The sequence below is a fragment of the Anas acuta genome, chromosome 2 (genome assembly GCF_963932015.1).
Source record: "Anas acuta chromosome 2, bAnaAcu1.1, whole genome shotgun sequence".
Taxonomy (NCBI): Eukaryota; Metazoa; Chordata; class Aves; order Anseriformes; family Anatidae; genus Anas; species Anas acuta.
Window position 1 is genome coordinate 7,949,609 of NC_088980.1, and position 18,225 is coordinate 7,967,833.

Here is an 18,225-nt window from a genome sequence, read left to right on the forward strand (position 1 = left end):
TACTTGCTTAAAGATGTGTGTACGTCATTTCTACTACAGAACATGTAGTTTTTAAAGTTTTAGAAATTTTATCTGTGTTTAACCAGAAGTGGTACTTACCTGAAAAGCAAGGTCTCAGAATGCTTCATATGCTTCATATTAGTGTTTTCCTGTTGTCACTAGTGCATCTAATGTTTTTGACCAGATTTTCCTACCGTTCCCATATATTTAAATTTTATAGGCCATTCTATTTTGCAGAAAATGTATTCTGAATGCATTTCCTCCAACTCTGAATCCCTTGGCAACTTCAACAATCAATTTCATTCATGAAAAAGTAATTATTTGAATTCTGCATATTTTTAGCTTTTATTCATGGGGTTTAGAAGCTGGAAGTGTGAAGAAACAGAAGATTCAAAGGGGAATCAGTAGGTTTTTCGAGCAGTCCTCTGGATCCTACTGTCCTAGCCTGCAGCTGTCTATGTTGCCTCACACTCAGGCTGTGTAATGGAGTGTATACACTGCCTGTCTTAGCAAGTAAACTCACACACTCTATATGGGCACGTACATCCATATAGACTCACCTAAGCCTATCTTCCTATATGCTGTATGAGTGCTGTAAGTGTACTTCAAGTGTCTGAGGCATTTAGAGGTTAGACAACACCAGAGCATAGCTCTTGGTTCAAAATTTGAAAAAAAGCCACAAGTGCTTCTATCTAATAAAGTAGAAATGCAGGACATGTGGGCTGGGAGCTCTATACACCCATTAGTGCTACAGATCTCAATATGAGATCTCTCATCAGATATGCTTTTATGAAGCATACTGAGTGTCTAAGCTAGTTGAGGTGGTGGCATAACATGAAGGCAGTGCCCTGTGTGAGCCTGTAAGCTCTGTGGTTTGTCATGGACTACATGAAAACATGCTGTACCAGTGTTATGGTCTATTTGCAGCTGAATAATTTACTTGCAGATAATGGGGAGTTGACTGCATTCCAGGTAGCTGTCTAAAGGTGATGTGTCTCAAGACAAGTCCCTGGTGAATCTAATAAATTACCATGTTTTCTAAGAGCTAGATGTCAAAGCACATACATGTACATGGTCATTTAGTGTCTGAATAGCGTCAGAAGGAATCAGTTGTATTGAGCCCCCCACAGTTTTGCCCAGCATGGAGTAGATACATGACAAATAAACTGTCCAGTTGCACCTTAGGGAACATGTTCCTATTACTGCAACAGAAACATGCTGGTAAGTCTTTTCTCAAAAGGAACAGTTTTCAGCTATGTGGTTTTGAATTCCCTGGGCACGTAACGTTGCTTAGTCCAGTGTCTCACAGAGTGAGGTTGTGCCTATGCAGGAGGATGAGAAATAAATGGCCAGGCTAGCAGAGAAATAAGGTCAAGAATATGAAGAGGGGGGGAATGTCCTTACATGGTGACAATGTTGGCAGTACCCCCACAAAAATGTAGGTGTGGGTTTTAAAAATAAATAAATAAACAAATTATTAATGGCCCAAAGACAAATCATTCTGAAATTCATATCATACTCCTTATCCTCAGCATATCTGAGATAACATTATTTCCCTCCTTTCAGCCCCTTCTCTCCTATTTGGGTTAACAAAGACGTCTTAAGTACCCTCATGCAGTAAGAGCTAGCAAATGTTAACTTTTTAGCAGCAGCTGCACTGTCAGTACTCTAATTTCTTGAAGAATTAGGGATTCTCAGAAGTCAATTTTTAATTTATTTAACAGTTCATTTACTTTATCTGTCCCTACAACGTCTTCTCTTTACTAGAATGAATTATCACTACAGTTGTCTCCATGTTTTTGTTTAAATACATAGGCAAGGTTCCAGCATAGTTTGAGTAAGAGTTTTTCAGAATAGAGATGTAGCATGGCTTGACTAACAAAATTCTCAAAATTGGTCCACTTAGGAAGAAAAAAATTGCTTGTTTGTAACTCTCTCTCTTTTTCTCTTTTTTTTTTTTTTTTTTTTTTTTTTTTTTTTCTGTGTTGTACTACTAAATATCATTATGGAATTTATTTACTACTACAAAAGTTCTTTTCTTGTCTTCCATTAGGTTTGCACAATGTAACACTCAACCATTCTATTTGGGATATCACCAATCCCATCTCTCTTGCATGCTATAACTTAATAGCAAAGCAAGTACTACAGGTGATCTTTCCCTTGGTAATTATCTACTTTACTTGGCACTTATTAGACCACATATTAGAACAGATTGCACAGTGAGGCTGTAGAGTCACCATGCCTGGAGGATTTCAAGACGTGACTTGATAAAGCCCCAAGAAACCTGGGCTAATGTCAGAGATGACGCTACTTGGGAAGGAGATTAGTGTAGGGATCTCATGAACTCCTTCCAGCCTGAATGATACTCTGATCCTGAGTTTTTAAGTTGGGTTCCTCCTCAGGGTTTCTACAACAAAACACTATCACACAGGTAGTAAGTCTCAATAGCAGAGGAAATTTTGTATTATTATTATTTATTTTTTTTTTGAGACTCCTGATTTATTTTAGATTTAAGGCTGAGTATTTTCAAGTTCTGCAAGTTATGTTCCCTTGGCAAACTGATGTGTGATAGAAAATGCAAATCAAACCCACCCCAGTGCTCAGTTCAACCCACTGGCCTCATAAAAGGAAGATGTGGGTCTCACCACAACACACTGTGCTGTGGACCTGGGTCTGCCAGGAAGTAAGAGTGTGAGGTGTAGTATGACTTGGTTTTAGAGAGCACAGTCTTGAAATTAGGGTGGAGAGAAGCCTGAGCAAAGGCTTGTGGATTGAGGCTGACAGGAGATGGGATTCTCACAGAAGTGTTTGACTTGGAAAAAAAAGTTGTTTAATATATTTTGAAATTACACAAATTATTTTACAGGGGAGAATAAAAAGTGACCTTAAATTAAGGAGAGGAAGTAAATTGCTGATACTCTCAGAAGTGACTTTTTTTTTTAGTTCAACAGCTGTTGTATTTGTCTGTGGTCTTACATACTTAAAACATTTTTCTTTAAAAATACTGAATAAATGAAAGTCAGTGCTCTGCAGCCAGCTAATACTGTGTGAGATTAATTCTTCCCTTCTATTCAGAAGGACTGTTCCCAGGCTTGTTTTGGCTAGTGAGAAGGAGAGCCAGCATCAAATGCAGTGAATGGGTTTTATTTGATAAAATAAATTCTCCCACTCTCTTATCATCATAGCTTTAAATAAAGTATTGTGAATAGGATGTAAGCATTGTAGCCTGTGTTCCCTTTCAGATAAAGAAAGTCTGCATCAGAGTACTGAATCCCACAAAGAATAAAATTTCTATAAGGCAGTTTTTTCTTTTTTTTTTTTTTTTCCCCATATATTGCATACTGTGATAGAAGTGAGAAAAACACATTTCTTCAAAATAGCCTATAAAAATATTGGCAGATAAAGATGCCATATTGTTTTTGTCATAATACCTGAGATATAGAGAAAATATCTGGATCAAGTTTAAAAAGCCCAAGTTCCCAGGGTTTTTCTTCAGGTATGTACCTTAGATACAAATGGATGGATATTTATATATAACTATATTATGCATATATGTGTATATAGTTATAAAGAGGTTTCACTTAAAATCATGCTGTTGAGAGTCAACTGAGTCTAGGCTGAACCTTCCCATGTTTAAATAGTCAGTTACTCTGCTGACAAAGGAGGTACATTGGGACTAAAATGACCAATGCAAGAAGTCACGAATTCTAACAATTTTTCTCTAATAAAACATCTGACTTGGTTAACAAACATTTTTATTTTTGAATTGAAGTTTTCTGGACTAGATCTTTAAATTCAGAATAGCCACCAGCAAGCTTTTTAACAGCTTAAATCTTGTTACTGTCTTTGGTTGTAGGGTGATTGGTTATCTTTCCACATCATTCAAAGTCAAAAATGTTCCCTACAGAAATGGGGAATTTCAAGTCATTTCTACATTCACCATTTCACTTCCTAGGCATGGAAATTTGATCCTTGTTCAGTGAGAATAAGTATTGTTGCAGCTCTAGTGAATTTCCACTAAAATTACCTGGGGAAAATCCATGAAGAAGAAAAGCTCAATAGTGAATGCCAGATGAAAAGAAGTCCAATGGGGTTAACATACTTGAGAGATTAATGTGGTAATATCATTTGTAGCTGCCTAAAACTTACCAAACTGCTTCACTGACCATTTTTAGTGTAATCCCCTGGCCACAGCTCAAGGTACAAGTCTGGAGTATGACTTAGTCTCACACTTCAACATCCCAGTGCAAGTCCTAACTGTTTCATCAGCCAAACAGAAGTGATTCAGATAGGGAAAAGAGCAGCCAAAGTCATGATAGGCAGAAGCCAAAGTCCTTGTGACCATGAGGGTTGCAGTTTTGGAATCATCTTAGAAAGTGACGCAAGTCCTTTCCTTAAGAGACATTCTGTTTTCTTATATAGATCAAGTATCCTGCTGTCTGGATGGCAACTGAGTACAGCCAGTAACAAAAAATGTCATTCAGTTTGGAGTTTTCTGATCTTATGGGTCACAGGATAATTTAGGCCTGTCTCTAGCCCAACCTCCAGCTCAGAGCCAGGTTGCCCAGTAGGATCTTGGAAACCTCCAAGGGTGGACACTGGCCATAAAGCTTTCAGAGATAAAGTGATTACTGCCTCTTTTCTCAAAGTGTTAAATGGTTCAAAAACCTGAGAACTAAAAGTGGTAAATCAAGAATTTGTCACATAATAGATTTTGGTTTTTCTCCAACATCGGCAGTGTTATCATCTTGCACTGTGTTGCAGACACTGACTGTTGGTTCCTATTTCTTTTGAAATCTCTGGATTATGAAAATGTGAGCATAATTTGTGGTAGGTGTAGAAGCACACTAATGCACATATGCTGGCCAAATGAACCCTGGTTGGTTTCAAAAAATAATTTTTAGAAAACTCAAGAACTGGATAACGTCAAAGGTGAAACTAAGCATTTTCCCCTTAGTTCAACTTCAAACAAAGCTGTTTTAATCAAGGCAATTGCTATGGTTATTCCAACTGCATGTAAATTAAAAATTAAATGAAAATAGGCAAGCAAACCCAGTAGCTGCATTATGCCGAAGCTGAGGGAAATATATCCAAAAAACACTATTTCCAGAGTGCAATATACGGTAAGTAATTCTATTGGTATATAAAGTAAAGCAAGAGGCAAATGGGACTACTAACTGTGAAGTAGATAAATATTCTGCATTCATACATAATTAAAACACCTGAGGGTAAAATACTGAGATGCAACAGGAACTGTTTGATAAAATATAAAAATTGAAGTAAAGAAAACAAGAGACAATATTCGAGAAATGTTGTGAAGAGCTTCCTGCTCAAGAGGCACCATGTATTAGGTGTATGCGGTTCCCAAACAAAGACAAGGGAGAAGATAACCAAGACCTGTAAGGTAAGTTTCAAGTGCAATTGAGTGGCATTTTTGCTGTATGTCAGTTCACACAGGCGGACCTCACGTACACCAGCATCGTGTACAATGCCATCGGCATTTCCCATAAGTGGCTTTGGGTCTCAGCCTGGACAGAGGTTAGGCAAGAATTAACCATAGCTAAAGCACTTTACAGGTGTTCACTTCCTCATTACCATTGCTTTCTAGACATGTTTAACATCGTAGGTGAGAGATTTTATATTTGAGTATCTTTCAAGAGTATCATGTATCATTGTATCATGGCTGAAAGAAAAATAGTGTGAGCACCACTGTGGGATTGCACACTTTGTCTCCTGTTTCTAATGAATGGCCATTGCCTATGAGATGAAGATGCTACAAGCTGTGAAGGACTGGAGTTTGAGGTGCTACAGATCAGCACAGCAAAAGGACTTGTGGAAGGGTCTGCAACTCCCCCAGTGGAAAAACAGGGAGCTTCTACTCTAGCCATCGCTTTGGTTAAACCTTGGGTGGCAAGAAGAGAGTTTCTGCCTACGCCTTTTTCTTCTTGGTTTTCCTTCTCAGCTATTAAGCAAATCACTTCCTTTCTTCTCAGAGTTTCTTCTTTGGAGTGGGCAAGACCATCCCAAATGAAATCGATGGGCATCTAATCCTGGAGATGGCTGTGATTACTCCTGGTGCATCACTGGACAAGTGACACACATACAATCCAGGAAGAGAGAAAAAGACGCAGCTCTTCTGGAAAGAGTTTTTCACGTGGGCAGGCTGAGGTGTAAGCCTTTGGGATGTGTGGCAGGGCTGTTTCTGGAAATCCACCTACCTGCAGCTGGAGAGGAGCATCTTCCAACGGCCGCTGGAGGAGCGGCTTGGCTGGGGGTAGAGAGGTTCCCCCGGGCTCACAACGGTGAAAAAAAAAAAAAACAAAAAAAACACAGGAGAAGTGGGGATGCTGCTGGAAGGGCGCAAAGGGATGCCCGGGGGCTGGCTGTAGGCACAGGCGTTCATTTCCCCACGGTGGGGCCGAGCTCCAGCTGCATGGAGGGAGGCACCCTGCACCCCGTACCCCACACTGGGGGCGCCCCCAGGACTAAGCTGGGCATTTCCCGGGGGCTCCTGGCGGGCAGGGGGCGGCGGGGATGGGGGACTGCCATGGAAACGGCGGCGCGCATCCCCCGCTGACCCCCGCCGGTGGGATTCCTCATCCCCACCCTCCCTGCAGCAGCCGTGGCCTGTCAGGGGCCGCGCAGGCTCTAGGCGGTGAACAGTTAACGCCGGGAGAGGCGGCTCCTCTCCCCCCCTCCCTTTCCTCTGATTCTGTTTGAAGAAAAAAAAAAAAAAAGAAAAAAAAAAAAAAAAGAAAAGAAAAACGTGTACATCTCCCCCCCCCCGGGAGAGCAACGAGTCGGGCACGGCCAAGGCAAGGGACCATCACCCCACCGCCCTTCTCCATCTCTCTCTTTTATTTACTATCCAGCCCCCCAATTTGCAAACGGTCTCCTGGGGTGGCCTCGGCTCGCCGGGACCTCCCGGGCCCGGGGCGGTGGCCGAGGATGGCCGGGGCGGGGGCGGGCGGGCGGCTCCCTCCCGCTCCCCCCGGCGGCTCCCCAGGGCAAAAGCTGCAGCTGGGAGGGGACTGAGCCCGGCTGCACCCCTCTTCTGCAAGCTCCTGCCTCCCCTCCGGCAGGGTTTGCTTTTTTTTGCTTGCTTTATTATTAGTATTATTATTTTTTTTGGCAAAAGGGAAAATATATCTCGAAAGGGTGGGGAAGGAAAAAAAAAAAAAAAAGAAAAGCAAGCAGGCAGCCTCCTCCTCCGCTGCTCGTAGTCCCCTCCACTCCACACCAAAAAGCCATCGCAAGTGCATGCCAGTTCTTCACTAAAGTGCTCCAGCCGCTGGATTAAGTAACTCCGGGAGAGCAGCACACGCACGCACAGAGCAAAAACCATGAAGGAAAAGGCGATGTTTCAAACCGCTAAAATGCAAGGAAACATGATGGTAAGTGGCTGCGGCTGGCGCCACCAGTGCTTGTAAGTAAGTGTCAGGGCTCCCTGCTCGGGTTCGGCGCTGCCCGGAGCCCTGACACCCCCCTCCACGGGCTCCCCTTGGGTGCTGGGGCACCCAGGGAGGATGCTCCTGGTCCCCTTCCGAAGGATGCTTCTGGAGGTGCGGAGGCTGCGGCGCTGCCCCCCACTAGGAGGGGGCCGGGGGCGCAGCGAGGGGTGGGGGGCGCCCGGCTGGGGGTCGGCAGAACCGGGCTCTCTCCGGGCATCGCTCTCTGGTACGGGCAACTTCGTCAAGTTGATGTTGGGGTGCTGGTGGGGGGGATACCTGGCGTGCCGTTGAGTATTACTAGTGCAAGCATTTGCCTCGATGCCTTTAAAAAAAAAAAAAAAAAATCCTACTCGGGTACTCGGGATGCCTTTCTAATCAGCTCCCCCTCCATTAAGGAAAGAGGAAAAAAAAAATAAAGAAAAAGCCAGCTGCTCTCCCGGAAGAAGTGCTGGTTGCCATCTTGTGCTGATGGAAATATATTGGTGTGTTTTGCCCGCTGGTTTGACCCGCTGGGGATGCATGGTGCCCCGGGGGTTGCTGATGGGATGGAGGGGTGGTGATGGAGCAACGGGATGTCTGTAGGGCACTTTGCTGGGAGAATAACTTCCTGTGCCTGACCTGGAGCTCGCGAAGGGTACCTGTTGGTCTCCTGTCCCCTCCCTGCTCCCCAGCAAAGCGCTCATAGCTGGCTTTTGGCCACCCCTGGGGGGGGGAATGATGTTGGGGTGTGATACAAATAGTACCATGAGTCTCTTTTGTGCCTTATGTCAGCGTGTTCAAGAGGCAGCCAAAGTGTTCTCCATCCTTTAATTAAGTTCCGTAGTAAAAGGCTTTGCTGGCTTTTTAAGGCAATGCCTCCTTCTCCAAGTCCGGTAATGTTGCTTTTTTTTCCAGCAGTAGTTTTTAAGAGGAAGGTGCAATGCTATGTGACCTGTGAATTCAACTAAGGGAACTGAACAGGAACTTCTGCAAACAATTCCCCAGCAGAATTGCACAGCCAGTGTGACTGCATACTCCTTTCATTGTGCCTTTTAAATGCCTGGGAAATATCTGGTGCTGGAACTTTTTTAACATGGGGAAATGTAGATTATTATTTGCTCAAGCTACTGATCCTAGATGTCGTTATAGTCTGTGATGAGGATGTGCTCTACCACTAAGAAAAAATAATTAACCACCTGAGATGACATTGTTCGATTAAAGTGCAGGATTAACCTAATTTACATAGGCAATGTCACAGAACTAATAAAAGCCTCACACACATTTTCCTTGCTGGTGTATGAAGTCAGGAACTGAGGAACGGGCAGGGATTCCCCCACTGCCGCTTGGCTGAGGGCTGGGGCTTCTGCTGGGATTTTTGGCTGGTACTTCTGAGTGTGGCAAAATGGATCCGCATCTGCACACCTCTGCGAGATGAGCAAAGGCTGGAGTGATCGATCTACACAGAGAGCTTTGTAGCCAGGGCTGTCCACAATTCAAACCCTGCCAGAGACAACAGCGCTTGCCTTTGATTCAAACGGGAGGGGAGCAGGATCCAGCCCCCAGGCTGCTAAGTCACAGTTACCGCTTTCTTACTGTCGCTCAGGGGGGTCCCCCCTGACTTGATGTCAGGTTTCCCTTTGACAGCATCTCAGGAAAGAGTTCTTCAATGAAATACAGAGACAAGGAAACTGTTCCACTGACACAGCTGATTTCTTTAATTAATGCTTGTGTTTTTATGGGCCACCTAAAACACACAGCTGGTTTCTGTGCTAAGCTGGTCTGTGGTTGCAACTGAATCTGCAGTTTATTTAAGCAAGAATTAAATTTAGGTGAATATTTGAGCTTTAAAATCTTTGGAGGGATTTCCCATTTCTTCAAGTTAATAGCTAGTGGACCTAATCCTGAAATCTCAGCTACACTTTCAGTAGAAGCTCTAGCAAGTTAAGACTAGTAGTTTTGTTACCCCTTTTTCTTACCTTTTTTTTTTTTTAATGTATTTTTCTTTTTATCTATTTACCACTTATGTTACAACTAGTATCAGAGTCCTGAACTAATCATGTCAAACCCTCCTGCTCTAAGTATCTTCTCACACACCTGGCAGTCACTGAGATGAGGAGAGGGCTGTGTGTGGAGTTGCAGGGGATTGCATTAAACCTTGCACTACTTTATTTGCCTTAAAGAATTTGAAAAGTCATTGAAAATTCAAAGTCTGCAGTGTTTTCTTGTTTGTTTGTTTTCTAGCACTTTTGCTGTTGCTTAGAATCTGGACAAGCTTCTAAGTATATATTGATTATTTTTTTTTTCTTAAAAAATTCTTTCCTAAACTGAGCTATTTCATTCTTAAATGATGTGGCAGCAAGTGATAATACTAGCATGATGGCCATGCAGTGGGCCTTTTTTAAGTATGGTGATAGCTCACAGAGTTACTACACCTGTGATTTCTTTATTACCTAATTAGACCAGCAAAAACAAAGCCATTCTTGTGACACCAAGATAAATGTTTTTATCCTTGTGATTGTATTTCACCAGGGCTTTCTTTTGGCTTTTTTAAAGAACAACATTTACCTGGAAAGGTGCCTATTTTTTATTTTACTGCACTATTTCCCATTCATCATTTGAGCCAGGGGAATGTAACTTTGAGAAATAGTTCATGCTCTTATAATGGGATTTCTCTTAATTCTACATAAATACTATAGGGAGTGATTAACACACAATGGTTTCCTCTAGTAACAACTGACATATCCCACGAGGTTTTCACAGTCTCTTTCAAGTTAATATGCAATGATAAGGCTTGGAGATAAATGTGCATCACTTCTGGAGATTAATTTAATGCACCTACATTTGATCCTAACTGTAGGTGCAGCTATATGGTTTATTTCATTGAAGTATTTATTTATTTTTGTATTCCCCTACACATTCAGTTGTCAGGTCAAGGACGATAATACCAACTTCAATTGCAGTTGTTTTATTCTGCCCATGCCTTCTTTTCCCCCAGGACTGATCTATCAAGCACACACAGGCTTGCTTTTTTCATCTTCCTTTTTTTTTTTTTTTTTTTTTTTTGATTTGCTTGCAACCACATAGGGAAAAAAAATTGTTTTAAAGAGGACCTCTAGTGCAGTGCCAGGTTCTCATTTTATGTACACCCTTGTATATTTTGAGAACTAAAATGGGTAGGGGTGCAACTGCAATGAAAATGAAGAGGAGCTGCTACCTTTGGAAGTAGACACTTAGGCAAGTGGAGAAAATGGGCTTAGTGAAAGCACATAGGGGTCTGTGAGGCAAAATTCAATCTTCTGTACAAGAGCATGCTTTATTAGGTGTGTTCAGTTGTCAGTGACAGCAGTGAGCTCCCTGCTGTAGCCAGCTCTCCCTGTTAGAAGGATGTGTTCTGAGTTAGAGCTCTTGTTCTGAGTTCCAGCCTAGCCAGAATCTGCCCTAATGTTTGGAAACTACCAAGAGAAACTCTAATGAATGTGCTGGTTTTCTGCTTTATTCTCTTGAAAAAGAATTATGACTGGGGCAGAAGAGGCTGTCCTGGTTCACTGGGAGGACTTATAGAAGAGTCTGGAGATTTAGATGTTTTCTTTGACAGTTTGACTCCTTACTCTGGTAGCTGCAGCTTGGATGCATATATAAAAACAAATAAAAATAAGCCCAGTGGCAAGTGTTATCCTCAGAAACTCTGCTGGCATCTCTGAGGCCTTGTAGGCCTCAAGGGTACAAGTGGCATTAGGATGAAGCTACCTTGTCAGTCTTGGTGAGCGCTTTCTGTGTCTTCCTAGAGACACAGTGGTGCAGCCAAACAGAAAATCTGGCTTTGCTCCTGCCCATTTTGTTTTTCTAGTGCCTCTCAGGAGCAGTAAATTCATATTAAAACCCATAAATAATAGGCATTGAAGTTCCGTTGTAATTTCCCTTATTTGCTGTATTTTATCTACAGGTTTATTGCTTGCAGTGATCAATTACATTACACTGAACGTGGGGTAATGTTCCTCAGCCAAGAATACAGCTGGCCTACCATGGGGTAAAGAAGCTGCATAGTGATTAATCTTTTCTTGAAACTTCCACACTGGAGTAGGTGGTTGTGTTTCTGTTCCAGCTCAGTCTCCCTGCTACTTTTTCCTTCCCTCTGCCTCAACTCCCACTTAATTTAGAAGCCTAACCCAGTCCATAGTTTGTGTACTGCCCATCAGCTGACCACTACCTCAGCTGAAACACAGGGGCTCCAGAGCTACAAGCAGGGGAGCTACGGCAGCAGTTCCCAGGTGAGCTATCATGGCTCCAACTGAAGTTTAAGTCAGGCAGAAATGAAATTGCCAAACAGCAAGAATTGCAGCAGAAGATCTTTGGCTCTACTGCTGCTTATTGAGAGGTGGTTTGTATTTGGAGGACTGTAGCAGTCCAGTATCCTTTCTGGGTCAAGCGTAACGGAGAACAAGTTTTTCCTTTTGTCAGGATAACACATGCAGCAGAGGGTGCAATCCACAGGAGGTACTGGAATTCCTGCATTTTGCCCAGTGGAAGAGCTGTGAGATGTGCTGGGCCTGTTCTGATGTTGTGTCAGTAGTTGATGGGAAATTAAGGGTGTTTGCACGTTTAAGGTGGGATAGTTGAGAGCTCCTTGAGGAAATATCCAGTAGGATCGCGGTGTTGCCTACTTTGTCTAAAGGGACACCTTTATTCTTATGGTGTGGAAGGGCTGAGTCTACCCACGGCATGTTGGGAAGTGGTAAGGGATCTGCTGGAGCTGCAAATCCCATGAGAAATATACGGGGCCAGGCTGTGTGTCAGAATGGCTTTGGGACTCATGTAGTAGTCTGTGCTGCTGGTCAGTATTTAGCAATGGGAAAGAAAAATTGGGAACTTGTGGTGAAACTAATTTTCATAATTGGGAAGGTTCAACATCTTGAATTTTGATGCAGGAATCACTCCTGCATCACTCTGTCTTGGGCATTAACCAGCAGCTCCTCTTCTTCCTCCTGCTAGCAAGGAGAAAGGAACACTTTAATGTTCTTTTTTCTGTCCCTCCTTTGGGTCTTGACTGTTCACAAAATAGTCTAACCCCTCTCTTTCTGAACCTTTTCTCTGCTTTCCTGAATGGTAGGTGCCCTAACTGAGGCACCTGTTGTGATTTTACTACTACCCACTCAGATGTCATTCACTAGCACCCTGAACAGTAACTGAGACTGCAGAGCTGGCTGTGCAGTCAGGACAGCAGCACTGTAGTCATCCATATCTGAGGGGTTACTTTAGTTTGGTAATCAAGTGTGGAAGTGCAACTTCTTTCACCACCTAAGATCACAACCTAAAGTGAAAGTTTTGGAGAGGTTGATGGCCTGAGATGATGAGGAAAGTTCCCCTCTACATTGTGCAATGTGTCTTTCAACTACTAGAAGATAATTCATGGTATGCTCCTTTGCACCAAGTGTCACTCCTGTGCATCCCACTGGTTGAATTTCTTGGCAGAACCTTGTGCTCACGTAGTATTCATCTAACTGTCTATATAAAGAGGAAGGCAGTAACAAGTCATGCACAAGTATACCTCTGGTTGGTACGCAACTTTTAATAGGAACAGGATCTTTAAAGTAACTGACAAAGGCAGAGCAAGATTTAAAAGCTAGAAGTTGAAGTTGGAACATTTTGGACTAGAAAAATAAGATGCACAGTTTTTACAGAGAAAGTATTTATCTACTGGAATAGTCTCTGAGGGAAGCGTTATAGTTTCTCTGGCTCTTATAGTTCTTCATTAGAACAAGGTAGGAATAGGATTCCTCTGACTAAACATTGGCTTCTTCAATGGAGACATCTGTATCTAATACCATCAGCCTTGGCTCTCTTTACAATCATTTTAGTTGATGGAGTCTGGGGCATGATTCATCCCAACTTCATGTAGGTGTACAAAATGGACCAGAGGAACTGCACTCTTAAGTGCCGATTTCCTTTCATTGACTTAAAGAAATAGGGAGTACTGGCTGAGCCATAAACATCTACACTGCAGATATCTATGGCTTGAGTCCATTGCTTAAACATAGCCATAGATATTCCAGCGTATCTCAGATGACACTAAACACCTCACCAGGTCTTTGCCATTATCAGGACAAGTACTGCTCTGCAGGGCATCTTCAGTGGGATTGGGGATACACGAGCTGCATGGTTAGAATTTTACTCTGGCCAGGTCCCAGCACACACGTGCAGAAGCAGGTTGGGTTTTCCACTGCTGCAGTCTACCTGTAGCAAGAGAGGAGCTGCATCTCAGTTAGATGCCATCTTGCTGAAGAAATTGCTTGGTCCATGGTTTGCGCGTATACAGAGCTGCCCGAGTTCATTATAATGCACCTCTAGCTTTAAAAGGACTCAATCTAAGTGGTTTTATGTCATCACAAACTCAGTGAATGCATTTATCTTCTAGGTCTGTGTGTTTGCATGTGTGTTGTCTGTGCATTGTTGTACTAAACAGTGACTCACGTGAGGTTAACAAGCAAAACCTATTTATTAGATTGTTTTATGTCCCGTAAATCCTGTGTAATCCACTAATGCATAATGCTGTCACTTAGGAAGCCAGGCATTCCTTCCCAATGGAGCATCGCATTTAGCAGATTCCCATGGTTCATTTTAGAAAGGTTTCAGATGGGAATATTTTTTTTAAAATAAAACTAATCTACAGAATAAATACATGTATAAACCATTAGGGCCCAAGTGCTGACAATACATCAGTAATTGGGTCCCAGATGTAGCATGCATATACACATAGATGTAGATTTGCTACCGTCTTAAGGAAATATTATTATTGTAGAAAGGAAAGCTTGCATTTGCCATGTCCTCATTGCCCTTGAAGTGGATTATCAAGGTTATGTTAAAACTCTGCTTTTGCAGTGGCTGTCTTTGTGGTGGTATCAATAAAATCCTGGGATTTTGTGGAGCACCTGTGTTGTAATGCTTATTCCGTGCATTGGGAAGAAAAGCGTGTCTTGCAGGTAGTTTCCAAGCACAAAACTTTTGCTGTGAGATTGGTATGTCCAATGATATCTTCTCCATCACTATCAAATTAAAGGCTGGGAACAGCAACAATGGAATCACCAATGGTATTTTGGCCAGAGGAGAGAAATACTATTTGTGCAGCTGAGTCTGAGTTCAACCCTGAATCATACAAAGAAAGCTATGTACAGTCTGTACATACCAATCTGAACAATTACAAAGCACAAAGTAGGAGAATTTTATACTTAGTGAATGGCCAGCAACCAGGCCAGGATTTTGTTTGTAATAAGAGCCTTTCTGATGGTGTGTCTTGATATTTATTGTCTTTATTAAAAAATATGAAGTATTTCCACCATCTCATCCCAAATCTCTCTAGAGATTACCCTGAGATGCACCCAAAAGCCCAGCCAAAGCCCACGTGAGACAACTGACCACTCAAGACAGTGGGATTAGCTGCACTGCTGGCTGTTGCGTGCCCAAGTGAAGCACTGGACGTTAAGCAGGCTGCTGAACCCTGTGAAAAATCACACTCAAGTTACTGAGAACACTGGCCAGAAGATTTCATCAACTCAGGTGTGTGTGGAGATGGTTAGACTTGGCAGGAATTCCAGTCACACATTAGATGGCCTCATTCTGTAGTCATTATTCAGCACTTACTCAAGCAAAACTTTCGCTGAACTTAATGGGTTTACTACCTCTGCTGAGCTGAATAAGGAATTTGTCTGAGCCTCAGGTGTCTTCAGACCTGAATCTCAACACAAAACCCCACCACGTGATGTGTCACAAAGGATTTTCAATTATTATCTTTTTAAGATTGCAAACAGAAATATACTGGAGATAAACAAAAGAAAAACAACAAAGGTAAGGGACATGATAAAGAAGTAAAGCAGAAAGGGAGAGTAAGGTGGTTATCTGAGAAGATGCAGCAGGTTGAGGGAAGCTCTATAAAGTTTTTACTTTATCCCATTTTGTGCATTGTCCCCCCATAAAGAACCTCAAACGCTCCATCAGATACTTCATAGAGCATGCTGTGTGCCTGCACTTTTGTTAGGATTTTTTCTGATAATGATGAACTGGGAAACATGCTGGAAATGAAACATTTTTATTTGTTTACAATTTGGGACTGATATTAAAACCATGGAGAAAAATTGGAATGATAGTTTGGCATGTTTTCTGTAAATACTGAGTATTTCTTCTGTAGTATACGATATAACCAAAACAACCTAGAAATAAGCTTGTATTGCTCTTTTCTTGCGTCTAATTATGAGGATGTGAAAAATATGTTCATATGAATGCCTTCTCATGCTGCTGTGAGGGGGCTGAAAGTACCTTTTATGAACATCTCGTTTGTAAAGCAAATGATTTTAATGCAGGAATATTATTATTCATGAGCTCTGAGTTTATCGACTCCATTAAAAAACAGATCTATGGTCCACATGAAGGATATGTGAATTGCTGTGGGAAGAGCAGAAATTAATTGTACTTCATATCAGTATGACAGTACCTTTGCTGGTCTTGCTATTTGAGAGTTTGTTGTTATTGTCTTTATTTTTCAGGAAAGGAAAGCTTATGCTATGGTCCCTGATGTTTTCATGTTATTCTCCATGCATTTTATTTTATTAGCATTAATCATGAACATTTTGATTTGTAATTTGTCAAAAACTTTGTTAAGAAAGGTACTATTAGTTTGGATTTGCACATTCCTGAAGGAATCAAAATCTATTAAAGACTACAGCAAATTTAAAAATAAAAGATAGTTACTTCTTTTGGTTCCTTGGCTTTTATGAATAGGCTTCCATAATACAAAGAGAGCATCCCCACAACTTACTTATTCATTTTCTAACAGAACTGGGGTCCTACTGGATAAAGGAGGCTGCTGGGCAACCAAATAAATTAAAAGTGCATGTATGCAATAGAAATTAATGCAAAACTCACATTCTCCAGAGGCACGCTCCTTGTTATGTTCCCTGTTCAGCAGTGTGCTTAAGCACCTGTTTAACATTAATGGTAAACATGCATATGCTTAAATGTTTCTGCTGACTGGGGAGTTATGAGAAGTCTGCCTTGCACACACATAGTTAAACAGCCCATTTTCCATCTGTGTGCAAGACTAGAGCATGGTGCTAGCTGAGCATTTTCCAGGTTAATTAGATTGGCATAACAAGATCCCCAGTGGACTCTGTGCAGTCATCAGCTCTTCTGCACTCTCCAGTTATCAGGAGGTCTGCTGGAAGTAGCGTATCTTTTGCTAGTAACTGAAACAGAATATTGCACTGTATTTCACCAGCGTGTTCAAATGGAAACAGAATTGAATGGATTGTGAGTACACCATAAATATCAATTTGGCTCCATATTGCTAGCGTGAATATGGTGCATCCTTCAAACGCACAGTGTCTACCAAGGACTATTTATTCTATGGAGCTACCAGTAATGGCTGTGCTTTCATGAATTATGCATGTATTTGTCCCTAAACTTCACCTAACCATGATTTGGAGTGTTTAAATTTGATGCTGGCTGTAAGTACAAATTGCAGACATTTTTCATAAAACGTAATGTCTTTTCAGATTTCTCTGCAGTACTAGTAAGAGTCTGTCATGCCTGCATCAGCAACAAAAGAAAAAAAAAAAAAGGAATCAAAACTTTTCTAATTCAGTATAGGGGGATAAAAAGTATCTTGATGCTACAAAGCCTTGCAAGGCAAGGCAAAATTATGTGAAGTCAAGGGTACTCTGTTCATCTTTTCACTAAAGCTAGTGAAACAGGATGTAATCCCATTGTAGATATAAGGCAGTTATTATTTATCAAATGAAGAAAAGAAAATGATCCCACTATATGCCTAGAAGCAGCTTGCCACAGTGTAACGTTGTAGCGGCGAGAATCATATTAGCCCTTGAGGCCTCTTGATGGGTTAAAATGAGGGAGAAAAAGCACATGCTTTTAGGGAGAGATTAAATACATGAGAAGGAATGTGACTATTTTAGCTGAATTCAGTGGCACAAAATTTGGCTTTCCAGTATTTTCATGGAGTGACTGCTTTGGTTTCCTCTGAAGAGTCCCCGTTTTCTGTGTTTATACAGTTCTATCTGTACATTTGAATAGCTGTTTTCTGGAGATTTCTCTAGAATGGGCTTGTTGCTGTTTCTTAACCTATCCTCTTATGTTTTTAAGGAGTTATATCCTCGTGAAGCATTGCATATTAACAGTGACATGATGGAAAACATTCAGACAAAGCAGGCTAATCCACAGAATGGTGACAAATGGCTGTAGTGCTGTCCTGAGCTCTGTTTCCTGCTATATTGAAGAAGACACATCATGAATAGATGCAACTAAAGAAAGGCAGAACAATGAAAAGACCGGAAGGCTTTGGGCAATTTGCATTTGGGTATGGTGAAGCTTTCAATCTTCAGTCACAGTTTGAATCTATCCTAAATTGATAGTTATTGATGCTTGCTAACGTCCATTGCCTGCTTGCTAATCTTGGTGTGCTGTAAGAGGAAGAGAGCCCAAGCTGCATGAGGAATTGCTGTGAACCAGCCCATGACCACACCACTTGGGTGCTCTCTGAGGTGGCTGATGGAGCCCACGTTGCACATCATGTAACAGGAACCCCGCTTGTGCCCAAGTGGCCTTGGTAATCTTGTCACAGGAATTAAAATAATTTGTGTGGGATGTTTTTTTTATTTTTTATTTTTTTTAGCTCAGAAATACCAGAGGGTAGAATTCACTCCTTCTGAATGATGTTTTTGTTGTTTAACATAGACGTATGTGTGTTGCATGTAGGAGTTGAAAGTACAAGACCAGCTGATATAGGACTGGG

The 18,225-nt window shown here is 41.8% G+C and overlaps 1 protein-coding gene across 2 annotated transcripts in view; it reads left to right on the forward strand.

Moving 5' to 3' along the window:
- Positions 1–18,225, forward strand: part of DPP6 (dipeptidyl peptidase like 6) — a 549,348-nt gene that overhangs the window by 51,197 nt on the left and 479,926 nt on the right. The window contains exon 1 of one of the 2 annotated variants that reach the window (XM_068673428.1): positions 7,016–7,394. The exons of the other annotated variant lie outside the window; for it this stretch is intronic. Coding sequence (XP_068529529.1) covers positions 7,344–7,394 — 51 coding nt within the window. The 5' untranslated portion in view covers positions 7,016–7,343. Of the gene's footprint in view, positions 1–7,015; positions 7,395–18,225 lie in introns of those variants that run through there. 2 annotated transcript variants of the gene reach the window in all.